General features: G+C 41.8%; 1 protein-coding gene across 7 annotated transcripts in view; it reads right to left on the bottom strand.

Moving 5' to 3' along the window:
- Positions 1-25,704, bottom strand: part of SFMBT2 (Scm like with four mbt domains 2) — a 279,053-nt gene that overhangs the window by 100,637 nt on the left and 152,712 nt on the right. For all 7 annotated transcript variants that reach the window (XM_068276048.1, XM_068276051.1, XM_068276049.1 and 4 more), the window contains 2 exons: positions 13,874-13,962; positions 5,852-6,098 (listed from right to left, as the gene is read on the bottom strand). In XM_068276048.1, the coding sequence (XP_068132149.1) occupies positions 5,852-6,098; positions 13,874-13,962 (336 nt within the window). The remainder of the gene's footprint in view (positions 1-5,851; positions 6,099-13,873; positions 13,963-25,704) is intronic.

Raw genomic sequence — 25,704 nt, forward strand, 5'->3', positions numbered from 1 at the left:
AATGTAAATTGCCTAGCTAACTTGCTGATTCTCTGCCTCTAACACCATAGACCCTGAACAAGCATGCAGATCAGATGTCTCTGAGTCAAGTCTGACTGGATTTGCTACATGCTTGATTCAGGTATGTGATTCAGACTCTACTTATGCACGAAAGATCATCAGAATGCCAATCAACTTGTATTGTTTAACCACTTCAGTACCAGTGGTCTCTGGCCCCTTAAGGACCTGAAACTGCTGGTACAAAAAAATGGGCTAACCGACGACACGCCACACAGCCCTACTGCTACCCTCAATGCGCTCACCCGTCGCTGAGGCTTACTCGCTCTGCCATCCCTATGGCCACATCACTCTGTGAGCCAGACAGGAGCCGATTTCATTGGCTCCTGACCTTGTGACTAGAGATGGCTCAAACCTCTGATTTTCGTTTCGCAAACCTTGAATGCGAACTTCCGCAAAAGTTCGGTCCGCGCGAACTTTCGCGAACCACAATAGACTTCAATGGGGAGGAGAACTTTAAAAATAAGAAACATTTATGCTGGCCACAAAAGTGATGGGAAAGATGTTTCAAGGGGTCTAACATCTGAGTTTTGGCATGGGGGAGTGGGATACATGCCAAAAGTCCTGGGGGAAAAAAAATTGGGATTTGACGCAAAGCAGCGTTTTAAGGACAGAACAACAGTGACTGTCCAGCTGATCGAATTTGGTCTGTCCACAATGAAGCATCGACCTTATTATCTTGGGTGTGCGCATCCCCAGCCTGTCAGCTCCTGTCACCGAAACAGGAAGTGGCTGCCGGCTGGGCCAGGAGGATCGGAAGGAGACGGCGAGGGCACCGGACAGCTGCAGGGGGCTATTGGAAGCCCTAAGTGAGTAAAACTCATTTTTTTTGTTTGACTTAAGTGTCCCTTTAAATGCACTGTAAAGCATAGTTGCCAGCTTGTTCTGCATGTGCAGCAGCCTTTCTGCCTTCAGGTGAGTTGGTAACATGTTCGCCACTTTGTGCCTATACTGAGGGTCTAGTAGCGTGGCCACCCAGTACAGCTCATTCCCCTTGAGTTTTTTTATACGGGGGTCCCTCAACAGCCTGGACAGCATTAAAGACGCCATCTGTACAAAGTTGGATGCAGATGTACTATCCATCTGCTCTTGCTCTTCCTCAGTGATGTCAGCTAAGTTCTCCTCCTCCCCCCAGCCATGAACAATACCACGGGAAAGTTGAGCAGCACAATCCCCCTGCGACACCTGCTGCAGTTGTTCTTCTGCCACCTCCTCCAAAACAACACCTTCCTCATCATCTGACTCCTCTTCCCCACATGACTCTTCCTCCTCCTCCTCCTCCTCCCCCCTCTGTGCTGCTGCAGGTGTTAAGGAAAACAACTGGTTCTGATGAGAATTGATCCCACAACTCTTCCTCCTGTTCCTGTTCACGCTCCTCCACTGCCTGATCCACCACTCTACGCACGGCACGCTCCAGGAAGAAAGCATATGGGATCAAGTCACTGATGGCGCTTTCACTGCGACTCACCAGGTTTGTCACCTCCTCAAACGGCCGCATGAGCCTGCAGGCATTTCGCATAAGTGTCCAGTACTTCGGCCAGAACATCTCCATCTCTCCAGACTGTGTCCTTTGACTGTAGTTGTAAAGATACTGTTTGACGGCTTTCTCCTGTTGTAGTAGGCGGTCGAATATCAGGAGGGTCGAATTTCAGTGAGTCGGGCTATCGCAAATCACGCGTCTCACCGGCAAGTTGTTTCTCTAATGAATATTGGCAAAGCGTGCAATGGCCGTGTAAGACCGCCTGAAATGCCCACACACCTTCCTGGACTGCTTTAGGACATCCTGTAAGCCTGGGTACTTAGACACAAATCTCTGAATTATGAGATTCAGCACATGTGCCATGCAGGGTACATGTGTCAACTTTCCCAAATTCAAAGCCGAAATGAGATTGCTGCCGTTGTCACACACCACGTTGCCGATCTCAAGTTGGTGTGGGGTCAGCCACTGATCCACCTGTTTGTTAAGAGCAGCCAGGAGAGCTGCTCCAGTGTGACTCTCCGCTTTGAGGCAAGACATGTCTAAGATGACGTGACACCGTCATACCTGGCATGCAGCATAAGCTCTGGGGAGCTGGAGCTGTGTAGCTGGAGAGGAGATTGCAGCACCAGTAGAGTTGAACTGCCATTCAGCCAAGGAGGAGGACGACAGCAAAGAGGATGTAGCAGGAGGAGAGGAGGTGGCAGCAGGCCTGCCTGCAAGCCGTGGAGGTGTCACTAGGTCCGCTGCACAGCCACGTACTCCCTGCTTGCCAGCGGTCACCAAGTTGACCGAATGGGCTGTGTAAGTAATGTACCTGCCATGATCGTGCTTGGCAGACCAGGCATCCGTGGTCAGATGGACCCTTGACCCAATGCTGTGTGCCAGAGATGACACCACTTGCCTCTCAAATTCATGGTACAGTTTGGGTATCGCCTTTTTAGAGAAATAATTGCGGCCTGGTATCTTCCACTGCGGTGTCCCAATGGCCACACATTTTCGGAAGGCTGGTATGGTAACAGCTGGCAAGCTAACAGTTCCGCCAAGCCAGCTGTCGGACGCCGGGCAAGGGGGTGACTGGCAGAAAATGGCTTCTTCCACTCAAAGATTTCCCTCACGGACACCTGACTGCTGCTGTGGGCAGAGGAGCAGGAACCGCTCAAGGTGAGAGGCGGAGTGGAGGAGGGTGGCTGCGATTGTGAAGGTGCAAGGGAGAAAGAGGCTGAAGATGATGCACCGGAAGGAGGAAGAGGAGAAGGAGGGTGGCTTTTCTTTTGTGTGCTGCTTTTCCTCTGGTGCTTTTCCCATTGCAGTTTGTGCCTTTTTTGCATGTGCTTTAGCAAGGCAGTTGTCCCTACGCGGCTGTTGGCCTTTCCACGGCTCAATTTTTGGAGGCAGAGAGAGCGCTGATCCCCCCTGGGGTGATGGCACTATGGTGGCATCATCAGCTGACGTTGAAGGGCATGTTGGCTTGCTGTACATAGGTGGCGATACATGGTACCGGACACTGCCACCAGCTGTTTCTGATGATGAGCTCCCCCTGCTTCTTTCAGCAACTCGTCTCCTCCTACTCCTCTCTGACTCCCCCTCTGAACTGTCCTCTTGGTCATCTTGTCTCTTAGGAATCCACGTGGCATCCGTATCATCATAGTCATCCTCCCCAGCCTTGCTTGCCTCAGACACCTCATAAACTGCACCAACACCAGGTACTTCATCATCCTCCTCCTCACACGTTATGTCCATAGTGTCGCCTAACTCAGACATATGAGGTGATGTAACTTGCTTAGCGCCTTCATCTTGTAACAATAATGGCTGTGAATCAGTTAATTACCCACCAAATAATTCCTGTGAAGTGTCAAATGCAGCAGATGTGGTGCTTGTAGTAGCGCTGGTGGCTGCGGAAGATGAGGTGTTCTGTGCTAAATATTCAACCACGTCCTGACAATCTTGGGAGTTGATGGGATGTGCCTCAGGGATGAGCAGAAACTACGCCACTGCGAATTTTCGCATCGTAGTTCGCATCTACGCATTGTAGTTCGTAGGCGAAGTCTCAAAACTATGCGTATGATTTTACGCGTAGCGAAGTACTGTTACGTGTAGTTTACGCCCCTACGTGTATTACTCATGTGTATTGCGAAGTAAACTACGAATGCGTTATTTGCGTCTATTTTTCCGCGTACGATTGTATGCATACAAAATTACACATTGGAAAGGGGAATGTACGCATAGAAGAGTTACTGGTACAAGCATTTGGCAGGGGAATTCATGCATACATTTTTGTGCATAATGGCATAAGTGTCCTCATGAACTGCGCTACCTACTACGCGTAATTGCGTATTTTAACGCGTAGTCTACGAAATGCATACGAAGTAAATATTTGATTGTGAAGCCGTAGTTTGGCGAAGCGTAATTGCGTAAAACTACGCGTAGTTCCAGCGTAGCGAAGTTGGCTGACTACGACCCTCCCTGATGTGACTTCTTCTGAGCACTGTACTTTGGGCCAGGGCCGCACGAAATCACATCAGTACGACCTCGAACAGACCTGCCGGATGGCCTTTCTCTGGGTCTGCCTCTGCCTCTGCCTGTTTTGTCCATATCGGGGGGATGAAGTGAAAGGTATGCATTGACTTGACTAATACAATGTGCAGTCACACAGGTGCAGTGAAAGGTATACAGTGACTGGTATTACAATACAATGTGCAGCTGTCACACAGGTGCAGTTAACAGGTATATTACACAGCGTGCAGTCACACAGGTACTGTGAACTATTATGCAATGACTGGTATTACATATGTGCACCTGTCCCACACACACAGGTTCCAAACAGGTACAGTGACACTGCGTGCACTCACTTAGGTAGGTGGGTGCACTGAACTACAGGTAGGTATATGCAGTGATGGGTACTACAAATGTGCACCTGTCACACACACACACACACAGGTACCGAGCAGGTACAGTGACACTGCGTGCGCTTACATAGGTAGGTAGGTGCACTGAACAACAGGTAGGGATATGCAGTGATGGGTATTACAAATGTGCACCTGTCACACACACACACACACACACACACACACACACACACACACACACACACACACACACACACAGGTACTGAGAAGGTACAGAGACACTGTGTGTGCTCATGTAGGTAGGTGGGTGCACTGTGAACAACAGGTAGGTATATGCAGTGTTGGGTATTACAAATGTACAGCTGTCACACACACACACACACACACACAGGTAGTCACTGAATAGGCTGGGCCTGGCAGTGGCACAGTAGGAATTACTAAGGGGCCAAGGTCCACCAGCTAAGACTGACTGACAGGGCTGTATATGCAACACAAGTGTCTGTGGGACACACGCAAAAAAAAATAAATAGATCACAAGAACAACATTAGCTCTCAAAAGAGCTGTTGAGGATGAGGAGTGCTTTTTAGCAATAAGGAACAGCAAAAAAGAGCAACCTAACAAGCCTAACTAAGCTTTCGCTAATGTCTCTGCAGCACCTCTCCCTTCTCAATTACTGCAGCCACACGAGTGAGTGAAATGGCTGACGCTGCCTGCTTTTTATAAGGGGGGGTGGGGCTCCAGGAGGCAGTGTAGCCTGATTGGTTACCCTGTGCCTGCTGACTGTGATGTATAGGGTCAAAGTTGACCCTAATGATGTAGTATAGGGAGCGGGTTGAACCGCCACCGAAGTTTGCGTGAATAAGTTCGCGTGCGAACCGTTCGGGCCACCTCTACCTGTGACCAATGTGAGCCAATAAAAATCAGCTCCTGACAGTCTCACAGAGCTCTCGTGTCATACCGATGGCAGGGTGAGTGAGCTGCAGTGGCTAGAGAGCGCCATGTTTAGCGGTAGCAGAGGGAACCTGCAGCACGGTAATTGAAATTTATGCTCTGGCAGGAATAGCAGGTGCCAAACAGGGCGTAGATTTCAATTAGGGCAGTCCAGAACCGGTTAAAAATAAATAAATATGGCATCCTCCACTCACTTCCAGTGTCTAGTCATAGAGTAACATATTGCAGCACAAGAGAAAAGTCCCATTTAATCTGTGGCAACTTTCTTCTTGAATGGGATGAAGCAATAGCATACATTTTATTCAATATAACTGTCATGTTTCCTTAATTGCCTAATGTATTTGATTCTATTTCTAGACACATACCAAATTTCCCTTTTGCACATAAAAAGCATGAAATTAGCAGGAAGAAAATATCAATTTAATGGAAACTTATAAAATGTTAATAGCATGAATTATTAACTAGCATACATTATTAAGCAAGAATAAATGACTTTAGTGGTATTTAATAACATACCTAAAGGTGGCTCCATTCTGCACTGGTTCTCTTGGCACCATCCAACAGGCCGAAGTCTACAGTCCAAGTAAAACAACCACTGATCGCAGGCATCTGACTCCTCCAGCCCGACATAACGCAGGCGAAGTCTCCCACCAACATTTTCTATTACACTGACAATCCAGTACTGAAAGGGATATTGAGAGTCCTGAAGCTCTATCAGCGAATCCACTGTAATGAGGTCTACTGGGGTTTTCCCACGAAGAGGCTGTTCAGAGGAAAGATAGATGATGTATTTTTAAGTAATTATCAGATGTTACTGGAAATATTACTCAAAGAAAAACATTTCTTCTTGTCCAGATAAGAATATAACCCGATCAGTTTCCTGTCTAAGATCCTTAATATGAAGTACAGATATATAGAATGGTCTCTGTGGTGTGTGGTTTGACTATTACTGAATTCTGAGCTGACTTTATTCTGGTTAAACATATAAACACCACAATATAGACTATTGTTACAATGATAAAACTATTTAGCAGTGGGCTTGCAGATGTGTTTTTCAATATTAATCTATGCTGATTAGAGTATAGATTGGGGCATTATATATATATATATATATATATATATATATATATATATATATATATATATATATATATATACAATAGTGTAAACATGAAAGTAATATAAAAGCCCAGCGGGACACATTCACATACATGCAGACAGTGTTACATGCTTTCATGTGCATGGAAAAACTTACTCTGGAGCTTTGGTTCCAAACATTTAGGCAGGGAACACACTTGTCTTTCAGTTTTCTGCGCGCGTTTTTCTGCATACTTTTTCTGCACACCAAGTGTGTTTCTATGCAGGAAAACATGCGCGTTTTTTCACAGCAGCTGATGTATTTGATAGAGAAAACTGACACAATGTGCAGAGTATTTCTAGTGGAGAGGGGGTGGCAGGCAGTGGCACTCAGAAAAGCTGTGGATGATGTGGAAGGTAGCCAATCTCAGGTATATATTCCAGCAGGAACTACGTGCTCGAGACATAAATTGGTAGATTCATTGTAGATCAAGAAGGAAAGAAGCAAAGGAGTCTGGCACTGTAGTTTAATGCTGACAGCAGGTGTACAAAAGTAGAAATCACAGTGATTGTACAGGAACATGTATACACGTGAAGGAATGGTGTACTTATCGTGCTCTGCTGGAATGGGGAGGCATCTGTGGGCGCCAGAGGGTGCACGGCCTCACGACCGTTTCGCAATGGGGTGAGCCTTGCTTCCTTGGAGGCTAATGTACACTAAGTGCTGGACGGGAGGAGGCATTGAAATAGTCTCCTACCGATGGAAGGCTCCGCCTAACTGTCCTGTTTGAAAGGGGGCCAATCAGAGTCGGATGCATGAAGTGCGTCACAGGGGGCGGCGGCAAACATGCGTCACCGCGTATGAAGCATGCGTCCGGCTCAATAGGGGGAGTGAGCGTAGCTATGGCAACCCAAACCGCTTCCAAACCGTACAGAAGGCGGCAGTGAACCGCTACCAACCTGTCCGCAGGAAGGGGGCGGGTTTATCGTGCCAAATGTAAACAAAGAATGCTGGGCATCACCGCCTCCCCCCCCCCCCCCCCCCCCGGGCACAACAACGCAGGTCAGGGCGGAAAAGTCCATATACCAGCGGTGTAAACCCGGGGAGGGGGAGCGCGGTGACGCATGTTTGCCGCCGCCGCCCCCTGTGACGCACTTCATGCATCCGACTCTGATTGGCCCCCTTTCAAACAGGACAGTTAGGCGGAGCCTTCCATCGGTAGGAGACTATTTCAATGCCTCCTCCCGTCCAGCACTTTGTGCACGTTAGCCTCCGAGGAAGCAAGGCTCACCCCATTGCGAAACGGTCGTAAGGCCGTGCACCCTCTGGCGCCCACAGATGCCTCCCCATTCCAGCAGAGCACGATAAGTACACCATTCCTTCACGTGTATACATGTTCCTGTACAATCACTGTGATTTCTACTTTTGTACACCTGCTGTCAGCATTAAACTACAGTGCCAGACTCCTTTGCTTCTTTCCTTCTTGATCTACAATGTGCAGAGTCATGATGCAGAATGTCAGTTTTTTTGCTGCGTGCGAACAACATCTTAAGTGTGGACTAGCCCATTGATTAACATGATTTCTCAGTTTTTCTGTGCAGAAAACGCGCACGAAAACAGTCAAGTGTGTTCCCTGCCTCAGAAATATATTTAGTAGTGCAGAAGGTTCCCCCAGCCATCACCAACCTTCAATCTATGCTTAAGACTAGGGGCCATGCCACATGGACTTCTGAGTCACACGGACGAGTCACACAAAGTAGTTGGTCTATGTAGACTTTAATATGCTTTTAAAGTTTGCAAGAGGTAGCAACACATTTCTGGCACTAGTAACTGTTAATGATTAGACACAACGAATTGTCGTGAGCAATTGCTAGTGATCCATTTGTCTGTGTGACTTGGCCCCAACCTAACACAATACTCTTCCCTCCTATATTTCTAACCCCAACCTCTAACTTTCTAACACTATCCCTTCTTACTGTTGTATCAGTGTTTTGAGGTTTGCGAGATACTACATATGCATTTATGGTTATTGCATAAATGAGTTATGGTGATGACTGAGCCATGTCAAATTCACTCAGAGACCCCAGTTTCATGAATGTTTATAAGTGTGGATTAAAATACCTAACAGTGTCCTTACAGAAGGTGTGTCTCATTCATCAGCCACAGCTCCATGCACTTATGTCAGCTGGCCATTCATTGTAAGTGGAAGACCGCTCTAGAGATATCAGCTACACAGGAGTTATGATATAAATCTCATTAATTCTCCCATCACAGGGAACCCATGTTTAACCATGTTTTCTTGCTCAGTCTTCTTGGTTAAAACAGGTCTACTCTAGTGTTGTAGACATCACATGAAATGTATGCCATTTTCTGGAACTTAGAGTTAGGAGACCAGTTTCTTTAATAGTTTAATCATTAAGAGAGTTTTGTATTATAGCTTAACAAACTAATTTTTTTCAAGACAAAATAACTGATAGAGTAATTTGTGTGAAAGTATAGAAAGTTCTAGCCTGAGGATTTCCTTCAAGTTTAAAACATGCAATATGATATTCCTCACCGATCCTCCATGTCCCTTCTGCAAATGCGTAATTTATGTTTTATGTTTTAGGGAACAGTGTTACTTAACTACTTGCTGCATGCCGTGCAGTATATTCACGGCCCTGGAAAAAAGACAGGATGCACCAGGGCCGTGAAAACAAGTCTGCAGCGGCATGCAGCTGCCGCTCGCTCCCGTTCGCGCGTGCGCGCGCACCGCCGTTACCGCTGCATAGAGGGGAAGTTAATGAATGGGACCGCAGGTCCCATTCATAAATCTAAGTCCCCGATTCAATGAATACCAGCGTCTACGAGACGCGGCATTCATTGTATCTTCCTGTGTTACACAGCCACGGATTACTTCCGATTCACGTGCTTACGTACGTGAATCGGAAATGACGACTGAGGACATCTTGTGGCCAAATAGTATATTGCACCAAAATTGCTTTTTATTTAATAAAAATCCCCACACTGACTGATATAATTAACTATTTCCCTCCCACACCCTCCCATAATACCCAAACTTTTTTTTTATTTATAAAAGGGGGGAAAAATTACATCAAAAAAAAATATATAAGTAGTTACCTTAGGGACTGAACTTTTTAAAAATTTATGTCAAGGCAGTATATTACTATTCATTTTTAATTTATGGGCTTGTAATTAGTGATGGACGCAAAACTGAAAAAATGCACCTTTATTTCCAAATGAAATATTGGCGCCATACATTGTACTAGGCAAATTTTTCAAACGTTGCAATAACCCGGACAAAAGGGCACATAAAATGTGTGGCTTTTATCCACAGTAGAATGTTTTATTTTAACACTATAATGGCCAAAACCTGAAAAATAGTGCATTTTATAATTTTTTTTTCTTATTATTCATGTTAAAATGCATTTAGGATAAAATAATTCTTGGTATACTGTAACTCCCAAAGAAAGCCTAATTGGTGGCAAGAAAAACAAGATATAGATCATTACGCTGTGATTAGTGGTGATTAAGTTATTGGAAAAAGAAAGGGAGGTGCGCTGACAGGTGAAAATTGCTCTGGTCCACAAGAGGAAAAATGCCTCAGGTGTCAAGTGGTTAATACATGTGATTGAGAAACCCACGGGCCTGTTCAGACTAAAAACAAGAAGCAAAGGTTACTTCCTTACTATTTCAACAACTTAATAAGTACAGGAGTGCCCTACTTCAGTAGTTCCCAACTCTTTTCCTGGCATCAGCAGTTGGTCATGTCACTTGATCTCCATTCTGGAACCTGGAAGTACCATCTATTGGGCTGCTATACCCTGCACATTCTAAACCATACACACAGCAAGTGGAGGATCCTCACTTCAGTAAGGTGGCTAACCCTATGACTCTTCAGTAATATCTTGTCAACAATCCAAAGAAAACAGCTGCTTGGGGATGAGAAGGGTGGTTCCTTGGCTATGATCTAACCAGCCTCAGGACTTTGCATCTCACTCTTTCTGCAGTTGGTTGACAGTGTATCTACTGCGAGATTAATAAGTACGGAATCTTAGGTAAATTATAGACTGGAATTGTTAGTCCGATTATGAACACCTGATATGTGCAAGAATAATAAAATGAACCAAAACTTATAAAGTAAAGAAAATATTTGAAAATATCCTATGCAACATGTTATGAACTATTATCCCATACAGACTTGTGCATGAACAAATACAGAATTCCATGCAGCGGAAGTGAGTCAACAAGTTGCATGTAAATCATTGTGCATTTCCCAGTTACATGCAAACGTAACTGTGTATGGGTTAGAGTATACATACATACACGTTCCTTGCCTTACAATATTCCTTGAGAAATACATTTTCCAGCATATTGCCATGCATGCTAATATTGAAGTTTAATGCTGAACACAACACAAGTGAAATTTTAACCATTAAAATAATGCATTAAAATTTGTACAGAAATATGTGCTTAAAGAGGAACTGTCGCGAAAATCTTAACATTTAAAACACATATAAATAAGAAGTACATTTCTCCCAGAGTAAAATGAGCCATAAATTACTTTTCTCCTATGCTGCTGTCACTTACAGTAAGTAGTAGAAATCTGAAATTACCAACAGGTTTTGGGTCAGTCCATCTCTTCATGGGGGATTCCCAGCATGGCCTTTATTCTTTATACAGGTAGTCACGGCCTTTATTCTTTATACAGGTAGTTAACGAACGAGATAGGGACTGTAGGTTCATTCTTAACCTGAATCTGTTCTTAAGTCGGAACATTGTGCCATCTCTGTTCCCTGTACCTCCTCTCCCCCCCCCCCCCCCCCCCGTGTCTCCTGTGTCCCCCTCTGTGTCTCCTCTGCCCTTTGTACCTGTTTATTCAAGTTTAAAAGCCATTTTTTCTTAGATTTTTTAAATTGATTTTCTCAAAAACTACATGTCCAATTTGAAAAAAAAAATTTTGTTCCCATGGAAACAGAGAATCCATAGTGTCTGTATCGGTGGGTCATTCGTAAGTCGGTTGTTCGTAAGTCAGGGAATACCTGTAAAGATATTCCCTGAAAATGATTAATACAAAGATGCTGGCAAGCCTCTCTGCTCGCTGCACACTATTTTGGCAGTTTGATGGAGCAACTGCCATTCACTAAGTGCTTTTAAAAATAAAGAAAACCCTGAGAACCCCCCTATTAGAAGATGGGCTAGTCCAAAATCTGTTGTAATGCCAGATTTCTACTACAGCAACATAGGAGAAAAGTAATTTATGGCTCATTTTACTCTGGGAAAAATGTACTTCTTATTTGTATGCATTTTAAATTTTAAGATTTTCGCAACAGTTCCTCTTTAGCACATGGCTATGGAGCTGCTGGTACTCTGTCGCACATATGATGGCACTGCCCAAAAGCAGTCACATAGACTAAAGTGACAAGAATTATATAGCAACTTTTTGGTAGACCATTCCATTATCAGCTGACATTACTGGGCAATAAACTACGTGGATGGAACTAATCCTCACACAGATTGATTCCATATATTGCCAAAGCTGCTAGTACCTACACACTTTGTACTGCAATAAAACCAACTAACTAACTGCAGTAGTAATGTACACTTCTCTAAAATATCCCCCTCAACCCCTCCATGCTCCTGGCCCTTCATCAGGGCCGGCCCTAGACTTTTTGCCGCCTGAGGCAAAATTAGAAAAAAAATCGTCCCCCCCCCCCCCCCGTGGGTGGGGGGGGGGGTGGTGCCGCCGAGCTGGAGGGGTAGCTAGCAGAAAGGGGGTATTGGGCCTAGCGGCGGGGAGGGGGGTCGGACCCCCCCCTCCCTCGCCTGGGTCCCCCGATCTGCGCTCCTTCTCCAGCGTAAAGTACCAGCCAACCTGCATATGAGAAGAGGCAACGGGCGGGGGAATCACTCACCTTCCGCGTTCCATCGTGCGCTCCACCGACGTCACTTCCTGCAAGGCCGTCCACTTACAATACAGTGGGCGGCGTTGCCGGAAGTGACGTCAGTGGAGCACGCGATGGAACGCGGAAGGTGAGTGATTCCCCCGCCCGTTGCCTCTTCTCATATGCACGCTGGCTGGTACTTTACGCTGGAGGAGGAGCGCAGATCGGGGGACCCAGGCGAGGGAGGGGGGGGGTCCGACCCCCCTCCCCGCCGCTAGGCCCAATACCCCCTTTCTGCCCGCTACCCCTCCAGCTCGGCGGGCGGCCCCAGCGTCCATGGACGGGCGGGTGCCGCCCCCCCAGATCTGCCGCCTGAGGCAAATGTTTCACCCCGCCTCATGAGCGGGCCGGCCCTGCCCTTCATGCACACCCTCATGCATTAGAGATTGTATAATCTGACCAGCCAACCACTTTTTTATTTTCTCATTCACTGCAGCTCTGTCCAGACTAGAGGAAGATGTCCTCACTATTGAAATGAATTTCAAGAACATCTACTTTCTTCTCAGCAGTGCCCGTAGCAGGGGCTGTGATGCTTAATGTAGCCAACCAGGGTGCCCACTGATGCAATACCAAACATGCATACGTTTAAGTCATCCCACTAAACTGATTTTGACTGCCGCAAAGCATTCAGAGCAATCCATCCAAGTAATGGCATATGTATTGCCCCAGTGGACCAGTGAAACTTCTCAAATCCCAGTAAGGGCCATAAGACATCTTCATTAACTTAATACTATTTAATGATTATTGGTGTGGGCAAAAAAGCAAATAATTCTGTGATGAAGAAACTATAACAGAGGGCTGAAAGGCATCTCTTGAACTGCACATTCTTATGTGGCTTTGTGTCTTTTATGCTGGCAGTTTAAATGCTACACGTTGACCTTGTTCTGTGAAGCAAAGGTTATATCTGCTGAGAGAATGTAGCACTTCACATTGGAGTGCTAGCCCTGGGGTTAATTAACTGTTTAAAGTACATGAAAAACATTACTTATGTTTTATTTTATTTGTATGCATGGTTTTGACATTTCATTTCTTGTTATTATATTTTTTTTTATACTAATGCTATGTATGTTTGCAGAATGGATGAAGCAGACTTTTTGGACATGGTATGTCCCATATGATCCTGAATAATGTTGGTTGGCATCATAGCTATAGGCTTGTCTTTCATTGTTTTTTAAACTGTAGACTGGCAGTCTAGAGTTCATTTAGCTTCCTCTCTTCTAGTAAGTTCTTTGCTCTTCACTTCCCTACACCAGATGATCAGAAACCTGTGGCTGTGGCTTATCAACAGAGACAAATAGACATTGGACAAGATTTTGTAGCCTGTCTGATTGATCCTTTCATATACCCTCCAAATGGCAGTAAAACCGCAGCAGAAGCCACGCACCATAGACACAAGCGCTTAGTGGTTACCTTAGGTCTCATTTTGAGCAATGACATTACATGCTAGGGAATGGTCGCTGAGTTTAGAATAGGTACAAATATGGAAAATAAAATATTATAAAAAGGAATACATACTCCTTCCAAAAGCTTTGCTGGTGCAGTTCTGGAACCAGTCAAATCATGGATCAGGAACTCAGCCCAGTCAGTGCATTTTTCTTTTATTCCTGGAGAGAAAAAGTAATGTATTCTTTTAATTAGCAAAACACAGAGACAACTATAACATTTACAAATTATCACACCTATGTGCTCAATTACACCTCAGTTTGTATTGGGATATATTTTGAAAGAGGCCTAAACTGATATTCATGAATATATTCTAAATCAAATCCAATAAATGAATAACAAGCAGACTCCAATCCAGTATTTTTTTTATTATTTTGTTTTATTTTGGAAATTATGTTACAAATCTTGATGTTGATAATATGATCTGTGCAATGGTATATTTTTATGTTTTTGTACAATTAGGTTTTATCGAGTTCAACCAGAAAATAAGGTACAACACTAGCCTCACTCACACATCTCAGCTGACACAGAGGAAGGCAAAAAAAAACACTTACAAGGCTTGAAACAATTAGCCCTAAAAGGGAAAAAAATCCTTCCACACTTCAGACTGCTATCAGATAAAATCTCTGGATCAACACCACCAGGAATTACCTAGTAGATGGATTTCCTTCAATGCAAGGAAAGCATCCAAGCCCCCTTTTAACGCAGATATAGAATTATGGTAAATGTAAACAACTTATTTCCCCCATGCACAGATCATGTCTCCTAGTCCTTTGCACAAGAGACAAAACCTGCAAAGCTTGTATATTGCACTCCAATATATGTATGCATGTGCATAGATCTCCTCTGAGGTGTCTTTTCTCCAGACTATATAAGCCCAGTTTATCAAAACAATTATTATCAGACCATCCATCCTTCTAATCAATTTTGTTGGTTGTCTCTGGTTTCTGGTGCTCTAAAACTGCAATGTCCCTTTTTGTAATGTGGTGATCAGAACTGTATTCCTTATTCCAGATGCAACCTTACAAGAGTGCTAAACAGTATTATGCTAGCCTCCTGAGTTTGTATTTTTCTTTTGATGCATCCTAAAATTTGATTCAAAGTACAATGATTTAAAGTACAATGACTTAAATTTTCTGTGATCAGAAATTTCTTGTAACCTATACACCAAGTTCAAACCCCTTTTCTAGGATGTTCTTTAACACCATCCATTCAGTCACAGTGGTTAAATGACACGAAGAACGCCAATGTGAACTCAAATTTTTTGAAAACATGTATACCCTTTCAGTTCTAATGTGCTTCCATACTGCCTGAAAATGAATGCGAGGAAACACACCCATAATAACTTTTAAATACGAGTTTATTTCCATTATTGGCCTTTATCTCTTTTGTACATTTTTGTAAGTATATACAGTAAACGATGTGTAGAGCTAAGCTCATATTTTTGTCATTTACTGTAGTTATTTTGTTATTTATTTATACTGTTTATGTACTGATTGTGTAGCTAGACATATAGGGCTTGATTCACTAAACCGTGATAAGTCATATCATGGTCGCGCTAGCGTTTTTGCATGCGTTTTTGCACGCAACTGCGAATTTCCGCGCGCAATCACGAATTTATTCATAGCATGCTACATAGTGCAAGTTGTGCTTTTTGGTGAGTTATGTTAGGACTGTTATGTTAGGACCAAACAAGGAACTGATCAGCTTATGTAGTTATTGCAATAACTGATGTTTTTTTACATATATTAGAGTAGCCATGCAGTGTGCAGAACCTTCAGAATGCTGATGAACTTCAAAAGCGAATTGATTCAAAAAGAGGAGCTACTGTAATAATGCCAGAATTAAATGCTTCCATAGACATCTGAGGACTGCTGACTGTGCCACCACAAACCAAATGCATTCTGAGGAAAATGGGGCCACGAATGCACATGTATTCCTATAGGCAGAGAAGGAAAAGGTGACATCAGGGAAAGGGGCAAACCTCTATCTTTCATGACTAACTGCTCTCCTTTGAAGCCACAAATTGCTATACAAATGGTTGACAAGCACAGCAAAAATGTGACTTCTTGCAAAATTCTGTAAAAAATCCCCCCCAAAACTCCAATACAACAAATGGATGGTGTAACAATTTTAATATGTGATGGATTTACTTATACCAGAGAAAGTGTTTCAGTATCACAGCTACAGTACTCATCTGACATTCCGTACTACCATTAGTGGTAAAGAATGAAAATGTAACACTGTGTCTCATTATTATGACATGTTGAGTCTCTAACTATTACTTCATTGCTCTTCTGCTGCACATTATTAAGTATTGCAGGTCATATAGATATTAAACATTGCAGGAAAAAGCTCTATGCCAGCATTAGACCAGATTGTAGAAAACTCCACTCTATGAAAGGTCTATGTGCATTGCTATGCTAACCAACACTTGGTGACACCGAAGGAGACGCTGTCATCATCAGCTTTCATCATTCTGGGTTACCTGCTACATGATATCCAGATTTACTCTGAAGTCATTTTTCTGCAGTTGTGTATAAATGTGTCATTTAATCCATTTTCAGCAACGCTGGGAATACTCATTTAATTTACAGAATCAATCTAAAAATTCTCCCCATTAATTAAAATCTAAATCATCTCATTGAATATATTAATTAGCCATCATTAGGTCTGGGTTGTACTGCTTTAGAATCCAAATGATTTACCCCGGCAAAGAAGTTGCAGCATTTTCCTGTGTATTTCTGCTGTACAGAATGGGCTAGATTAATGTAGACAGCTACATTTCAGGATCTCAGCCTTTGTCAATGTTAATATTCAGGGATACCATGCAATAGACTGCGCCGAGGACTGATAAATTCTGAGCAGCAACAGTCAGAGCTCTTTCCTGCTTGTTGAGTAGGACAAGAAATGTATAGGCTTATTTAATAAAGCAGCAAACTAAAGTGAAGTAGTTACAGATGAGCGTATCAGTCTGTAAATTAGCAGATCAGATGTTTCATTTTAAAATCAATAATCCTCAGCTCTCTTGAACATGACAGATCCACAGAGGCTGATCCACAGAGAGTCTCACAATTCATGTCTTGATAAACCACAGTGACACAGTTCTCTACTCACCAAGCAAATCCACACAAGCACATATTCAGGGAAATGGAAATCATCAAAGCAATCAACATTAGCAGATCGCTAGCAGTACATCACAGCAAATAAACAGAGTTTATCACTCAGTGATAATATACAAATCAGCTGAAGTCTTATAGGATGCTAACATACACTACCTGGTTTAACTGTATACTCTTAAAGCTGGTACACACAATGCAATTTTTACTTCTGAGTCCCCAGGGAGAAAAGCGCTATATAAATATTATTGTTATTTTCAATTGAGAAAATTACCGGATAGCGGAAAAATACACAACCTACTGATGGACAGCGACCGATCCCAGCTCAAAATCAATCTCTATTTTCGATCCTAAGCAGATCAGACATGCTTGAAAACATCTATTGAAATACTGGCTACCGTTCTTTTGATTCATTTTTGATTGGTATCCCATTGGAAAAAGTACAGGAAATCTGCGTACGTGTGCAAGCTAGCTTTCTTCAGTTGATGTCAGATCTAAATAGTGATCTGATTACTCGTTCGAATAGGATCTGAAGTGAAAATTGTATGGTGTTTGGAAATTAGGCCTGTGGGGAGAAGGGTGAAAACATTGGTAGGGGGGCTACAAATGTAAAATTCTGCTGGGGAAGTGGGTGGCACAACTTAACATTTGATTTGGGTTTCACAGGTCTGTAGCTATGCTACTGGCAGAGAAATACCAACACATGTACATCAATAGAGCACTGTACACCTGCCACACCCCATGCAGCCTGCCGGAGCTATGAGTACTGCCAGTCTAATTAGTATTCATTAATAACCACAGGGAGGGTGGAACTACTTGCCAATCATCTGAAATGCAATGCATACAGACATCAGATGAAAAGTTGCCCAATCCTACTGTGTGCAATCATTCCATCAGCTCCTATACAGTAATCAACCAAGGTTCGTTTTCTCAGTCAATTACTATAATTTTCCCTGAGGCAATTTGCATACCTAGAGCATTTGACAATGGTGGAGTGGATAGGAAGAACAGTGGGTGTGTGGGAGGGACAATGGGTGCTGGTGGGGTGGGTTTGGAGGGTCAATGGGTGCAGAAGGAGGGAGTAAAAGTGACACACTGGTTGCTATTGGGTGTAACTGGTTGTGGAGGGAGGTTGGTGCTAGTGTAGTGGGGAGGGGGTTGGTCTTACACTGCGTGAAGCTGCTTACCATTTCAATCCACTCCATCCCATGGCTCTTTCAAAGCTCCCACAGTCATAGAGTGAGAATTACCTCTCAAACCTCTGCTCTGTCTGTCGGGGGCGGGGCATCTGTAAAGCTGTTATCTCCATCCTTTCTTGTCTTCCTGCTGTGCTGGCAATGATTTGGAGGGGGCAGGAGAGAGAGTCGAGCTGCCCACAGGAATGTTTCTGTTGGGGGCAGAGCCACACAACCAGGGGGTGGAGCTATGCAGATTGTGATTGGGGTGGAACTATGCAAAGCAACTGGAGCATTTTGCCCAGGAGTTTGCCATGGTAACACCTGGAGCGGCACACCCCTTGAGCCTCCCATGTACCTCAAGGGTTATCTGTATGACTTTGTCTCTTACTTTCGCCATAGGAAAGCATTTGCAGGTCTGTATGTTCACAGATCATTCACCAGCTGCACTGCATGTGTGGCTATGAGAATCCTGCTTGCATATTGAATGTGGTATTTACTCTTTTACAGAACACTTGTTTGTAACACGTTTTTATATAAGAGTGCAATTTAGAAATACACCTGTGTATAAATATAAAAAATAACATAACAGGCAGTTAATCAATCACTGGACACTAGACACCATTTAGGGCCTGTTTCCACTACATGCAGATTGGATGCAGAATGGATGCAGAAAAACTGACTCTAATGAATGTCTATAGGCCTATTTCCACTAATCTAATTCAATTATCTGCAGCTTTCATCAGGCAAGCAATTTACCAAGATGAAAAATTGTTTATATTCAGTGAAGAATGAAGTAAATAAACAAAAAAAATAGCTCCCTGTAAAGATTATATGCAACCCTACAGGAGCCAAAGCAGCTGTTAAAAAGACCATCTCCTGCAGCCTCGATTTGCATGTGTCACTTCCACTTTAGACACTGGAAGAAACTGACATCAGACACAGCTCTGGGGAAAATAGCAGGAGCTGTTAGCTGCTTAGACCAATGTCACCATCTGATGGCCCTGTGTAACGATGACTGCTTCTGCTGTGACCTCGGAGGAAGCTACAGGTTACCAAGCTTTACATATGTAGGGCTAAAAAGAAGACAGAATAATTGTCTAGACGTTCACCCAGAGACACCTATTGGCTGCACTACAAAATATATATGATGTAACTTGCAATCCCTTAAAGGAGGTATAGTAATTACATATATTTCCATGGTTTATTTATATACGGTATAAGCTTTTCTACTACCAATACTGTAGATTTAAAAAACATTTCATTTCCTCTCTTCTGAAAATATTGTGGGATGCTTGACACACATAATTCCTGTGTTGATGTCTGGAAATGATGGAATTACAACAATAATACCTTGTGTGTGGCCAGACTTGGTAATGAGTTAATTGGTAATAAATGAATACCAATGTATTATTATATCAGATGAGCATCTTTTTGATTGTTGATTTTTTTTTAATGTTTCACAAAGCAGAAATAGCAAAATAAAAATACAAAAAAATGATTAGCAGGAATTAGGATTCTTGTTGGGATTGTGATAAATTGATGTACATGTATTTGTATCAAGCCGGAAGAAGCCAGGAATAAAAGATCAGTTTTACTTTCCTGGGGCTTCTCCAGCCCCCTGCAGCTGTCCTGTGCCCTCGCAGTCGCTCACGGATCATCTGGTCCCCTGCCGCCACTTAGTTTCATTTTTGCTGACAGGCCCAACAGGCCTTCCTACGTGTTTTTTTTTCTTCGTGTTCCTGCCCGCAGTAGCGTCCTGTATCTGTATTGAGGACGGGAACATAAAGAAGGATACGCGTGCCCAGGCCTGCGCAGGTGCAGAAAGCCCGCCGACTCCCTGTCAGGGCATGTCAGTGAAAACTAGGGATGCTCATTCGGATTCCGTGGAAATGCAATTTCCGAAATTCCGATCGGAAATTGCATTTCCGCATCGGAATGCGGAAATCGGTAATACAAGTGCGGTAGGCGGATTTCCGTCGGAAATCGCGGAAATTTCCGCCGACTTTAACATCGATTTTCTGAAAAACTATAAGGTCTTTTTGAAAACTTTTTTTTGCATCTTGTTCACAAGATTCAGTTTAATAAATTTTGAAAATGTGGTGTTTCTAGGAATTACGGGGGCTTTGCTATTAACTACTAAAATCGGCGGATTTTTACTGTAATGTAAAATGCAGAAAATCTGCATTATCCGATATGCGGTAATTTTAAGCCAATCAGAAGACTCAGAAAGAATAAACCAATCAGAGAATGGGGATTTAGGCGAAAATTTCCGCATTTTCTGAATGCGGACTGCGGAATTACCATGGAATCGGAAATTGGCATTTCCGACCATCCCTAGTGAAAACAAAACTAGCTGGCGGCGTGGGATCAGAGGATCCGTGAGTGACTGCAAGGGCACAGGACAGCCGCAGGGCGCTGGAGAAGCCCCAGGTTTTTATTCCTGACTTAAATGTCCCATTTAGATATTCAAATTTCCAATCTCTCCTTCAAAATAATGAAGAATCAATCATGAACTGTGAAATCAAATAATGTACTGTGAATCAATCATGTATATCAAAAAAGGGCGCCATAGGAATTTGGGCACAGGGTGTAGCTGCTAGTAGAATATTGGCAATGCTGCAGATATTCTACTACTGGGCACTGGATAATTGTGATAATAGAGTATTTAATTTTACCGGTATTCTATTATTGGTTTACCCCCCCCCCCTCCCTCACATTAACCCTTCCTCTCTCTACGCCTAAAGGTGGCCCCACACCATACAATAAAATTATCCGATTTCACAGCAATTCGATAAAGATGATTGGACCTCCTAAAAAAACAAAAATCGAAAGCTTTTTTTTCATCCAACTGAAAAATACAATTGGATTTCCCGTTTTTTTTTTTTTTTTTAATCAATCCGGAATGCTGGAAATTGTTCTTAAATTTTTCAAAAGATTGTATGGTGTGTGTTAGATTGTCAATTTATTATTATACGCACCCTATCGATTTTCTCAGAGTTTCCAATCATTTTTATCATAATTGGCGAAAAATTGAACGTAGGTGTGTGGTACATTGGTCAGATTTTGGAAATGTTACAATCAGTCAGAAAAATTGATTGCAATTCTTAAATTGAACAGATATTTTAAAAAATTGTAAGGTGTGTGGCTACACACCATACAATTAAAAGATCCAATTTTACACCAATTCGATAAGTACGATTGGTTGACTTGAAAAATCAAAAGGTTTTTTTTTCTTCATTTGTTCGAGAAATCTGATTGAATTTCCCGTTTTTATTTGATAAAAGATCAGGACTGTTGGATTTTCTGATACATTTTTATGGTGTGGAGTAGATTATCAATTACTTGATGTACAGACCCAAGCAATTTTTTTTCTGGGTTATCAATCATCTTTTTTCATAATTGTGGAAAAATTAAGCATATGTGTGGTACATTGATCAGATTTTCGAATTGTTACAATCAGTCAGAAAAATGAATTGCAATTCTTGAATTAAAAAGATATTTAAAGGGGCACTATTGTGAAAATTTTTAAAATTTAAAATATGTGCAAACATATACAAATAAAAAGCATGTTTTTTCCAGAGTAAAATTAGCCAAAAATTACTTTTCTCCTATGTTGCTGTCACTTACAGTAGGTAGTAGAAATCTGACAGAAGCGACAGGTTTTGGATTAGCTCATCTCTTCATAGGGGCTTCTAAGGGATTTATTTATTTTCAAAAGCACTTAGTGAATGACAGTTGCTCTGTCCAACTGCCAAAAAACTGTGTAGCGAGCAGGGAAGCTGGCCAGCATCATTGTTTAAATCCTTTTTAGGGAATATCTTTATAAAGAATAAAAGTCTTGCTGAGAGAATCCCCTGTGAGAGATGGACTAGTCTAAAACCTGTCACTTCTGTCAGATTTCTACTGCCTACTGTAAAGGCTGAGACACACCAGAAAAGCTCCCCAAATGCTAGAGGTTTCAAAAGCTCTTCCCAATGTAATGCTATGGGTTTTTTTTTACAAAACCTCATCACTCCAGTGTGCATAGACACATAGGATAACATTATCAGGAGGTTTCAAAAACTCAAAACGCTCAGAAAAACTCCTCTGGTGTGCCCCAGGCCTAAGTGACAGCAACATAGGAGAAAAGTAATTTATGGCTCATTTTACTCTGGAAAAAAACATACTTCTTATTTGTCTATGTTTGCACGTATTTTAAATTTTACAATTTTTCGCCATAGTGCCCCTTTAAAAGATTGTATGGTGTTTGGCCATGTTATTACTAACCTCCCTTACCTACTCATAATGTTCCTTTTACATTTAATCAGTTGCTCACAGTTATAACTGAAAGACAACTGATTTTCAGAGTAATGTCCATTACTTTCCCTATGGCTCAGTTCCCACTATACGCCTTTTAGCTGAAAGCTTTTCCACAATGCACTGCTATAGAGGAAAAAAACACGTACCAACGCATACCAATGCATTAAGTGTAAAAGGGCACTAACCTACTGCTATCTACGCCACAATCTCTGAAGCTTTTGGTCTCTCCATCACAATAGTGTTTTGGCTACTTATTGCCTCCTGCGACCTAATTACCCACTGGGCACCGCTATAGCCGCATTTACTATTATGGTCTATGTGTTGTCCAAGTTTCCTGCACCACGTTCAATCCACTAAACTTATTTTTTTTTCTATAAAATTAATTTGGAAATTGATCTTAACAGATGACTGTTCACTGATTTCCTTTTTTTGCTTATTGAAATATAAACCAATAAAAAGAATGCGGATTCCCATTAAGTTGATTGTTTTCCTCTCTGTGCACCTTTACTTTTTTTTAAGCTCATCCCTTTATACTAACAAAAAGTTCTAACCTGATGAAAGACAAACAATTCTTTCACTATAAAATCGGATTTAATTGAATCTCAAATAGATCAATAAAAGCCATGAATATGTATATTCTTAATTGCTAAGTGTGTAAAATTTATAACAGTACTTTAATGTAATCCTGTTGGGTGTATACCGTACACAGCCCTCTTGTGCTAGCATGATAACAGGTTACAATTCTTTTTAAAACAGGTTTTACTGGAAAACTTACATCAGCTGTTCAGAACGTTTAACATTATCTTATTAAGATATTATGTAAGGTTCAACAGAAGGTACACTGTTGGCGTCAAAGAAAATATGTTTCATGAAAAACAGCTATCCTATGTATAATTTGTACAAGATAATAAATATTATAACACAAAGGCACCCTCTTTAGCAAGAAGGACCTTAAATGTGCAAGTAATAATGAGTTTGTATGTTCTCCCCATGCCTGTGTGGGTTTCCACCAGGCACTCCTGTTTCCTCCCAAATCCCAAAACATATAGATAAGTTGAATGGCTCCCCCTACCCCCCCCCCCCCCCCCTAAAATTGGCCCTAGACCAGAATGCACATATGACTATGTTAGGGATTAGATTGTGCGCCCCTCTGAGGTAGTTAGTGACAAGACTATATACGGTACGTTATACAGTGCAGCAGAAAATGTTGGCGTTATATAAATACTATATAGTAATCTATTTGATATTAGATTTCTGAAAATATTTTTTTAATGACGACAGCTTTGACAGAATGACAAAAGAGCTAAACAAGCTAACTTACGAACATCCATTAGTACAGTCATCAAATCCTTTGCCAATAATGAATTAAGAATGTAATAAACTTGCTTAACCAGAAAAGCATGTGAAATTATAAGCACATTCTATCAGAGAGGACAGAGTACAAAGAAAAAGGTGGATATGCATGAAATGAGTGTTCATATATAATTATTACTGTTCCAATTTACTGTCTTTAGTGTCTTATAATTATGTAGGTATAAAATAAGCAATACCTTTACAATCACAGTGTATATGCTCATTAATCAGAGCGGTGTTAACAACAGTCATTTATACTATTTATTAACTTTTCTGAATACTAGCTTCATGTAATTTTGGAGTTTGAAAAGGCTGATTCAGTATGGAACGCTCATAAAAATCAGATTCTCACAGGCAGGATTTGAGAGTTTCAGAGTATTTGTGTATTGAATATTTCTAATAAAACTGTTCATGGTCAAAGAGGCATGGGTTTTGTATGGAAAACAAAGCAGCTCATTGAAAGCCTTAGCACCCTTATAGATTTTCACTGTTAGTAAAGGTGAATGGGGACATGACATTACTCATGCAATTTTCACAAATTTCCATTGAAAAAGTCAATGACATGATCCAGAGATCTTGTCACAAAATACAATGCTTCCTGAAGAAATAGCTTCCTCAGTATCAACAGATAAGCCAGGAAGAAATAAATATTATTTTGATTCTGAATGATTGATCCCTTCCACATCCTTCCTCCTTCCTCAAGACAAGACAAGACAAATAACATTTATATCGTGCTTTTCTCCTGGCGGACTCAAAGCGCCAGAGCAGCAGCCACTAGGGCACGCTTTATAGGCAGTAGCAGTGTTAGGGAGACTGCCAAAGGTCTCCTACTGAATAGGTGCTGGCTAGGTGGGCAGGGTCAGCTCTGTGATCACAGTCAAAGGCCTCAATTCACTAAGTTTATCTCCAGTCTTTAATAACGTTTCTAGAGTGGTCACCATGGTGATGAGGCATGTCGTATTCAGGAAACATTTTACCTCAGGCAAACCTAAAGTTAACTCTTCTGTCTTTAAGTTAACTCTTCAATCCTTAAAATAACTCCACAGTTAAAGACAGGCTGTTTATTAACTGCGTGTAAAAATAAATACAGAGGAGGCAAATTAACTACAGAGGAGGTAAATTAACTACAGAGGAGGTAACTTAACCACTTAAGCCCGAAGGGTTGAAATTTTTTTACATCCGAGCAACTTTCACCCCCCATTCATTTGCCAATAACTTTATCACTACTCATCACAATTAATTGATCTATATCTTGTTTTTTCCGCCACCAATTAGGCTTTCTGTGGGTGGTATATTTTGCTAAGAGCCACTTTACTGTAAATGCATTTTAACAGGAAGAATAAGAAAAAAAATGGAAAAAATTCATTATTTCTCAGTTTTCAGCCATTATAGTTTTAAAATAATACATGCCTCCATAATTAAAACTCACGTATTGTATTTGCCCATATGCCCCGGGTATTTCACCGTTAAAATTATGTCCCTATCACAATGTATGGCGACAATATTTTATTTGGAAATAAAGGTGCATTTTTTCCGTTTTGCGTCCATCACTGTTTAGAAGCCCATAATTTATTAAATCATATTGATATACTCCTTTGACATGAATATTTAAAAAGTTCAGACCCTTAGGTAACTATTTATGTTTTTTTTTTTTTTTATTATTGTAATTTTTATTTTTTTTTTAATTTAAACTTGTATGTGGGTATTTTTTGGTGTGGGAGGTAAACAGGGTTTTTTTTTATATATTTATAGGTTTATTCTTAAAAAAAAATTTTTTGGGGTGTAATTTGCTATTTGGCCACAAGATGGCCAGAATCAAAAAGTCCTGGGAGCGATCGATCTCGCTCCCAGGCAGAAGAAAGGAGACCAGAGCTCAGAAAAGCCGCAGCGTCTGAAGAGACGCTGTCGGCTTTTCTCCGGGGGGTCCGATCAGCGAAAGGGATTTATAATCCCT

Source organism: Hyperolius riggenbachi, chromosome 3, assembly GCF_040937935.1.
Source record: "Hyperolius riggenbachi isolate aHypRig1 chromosome 3, aHypRig1.pri, whole genome shotgun sequence".
In the NCBI taxonomy this organism is placed as follows: domain Eukaryota; kingdom Metazoa; phylum Chordata; class Amphibia; order Anura; family Hyperoliidae; genus Hyperolius; species Hyperolius riggenbachi.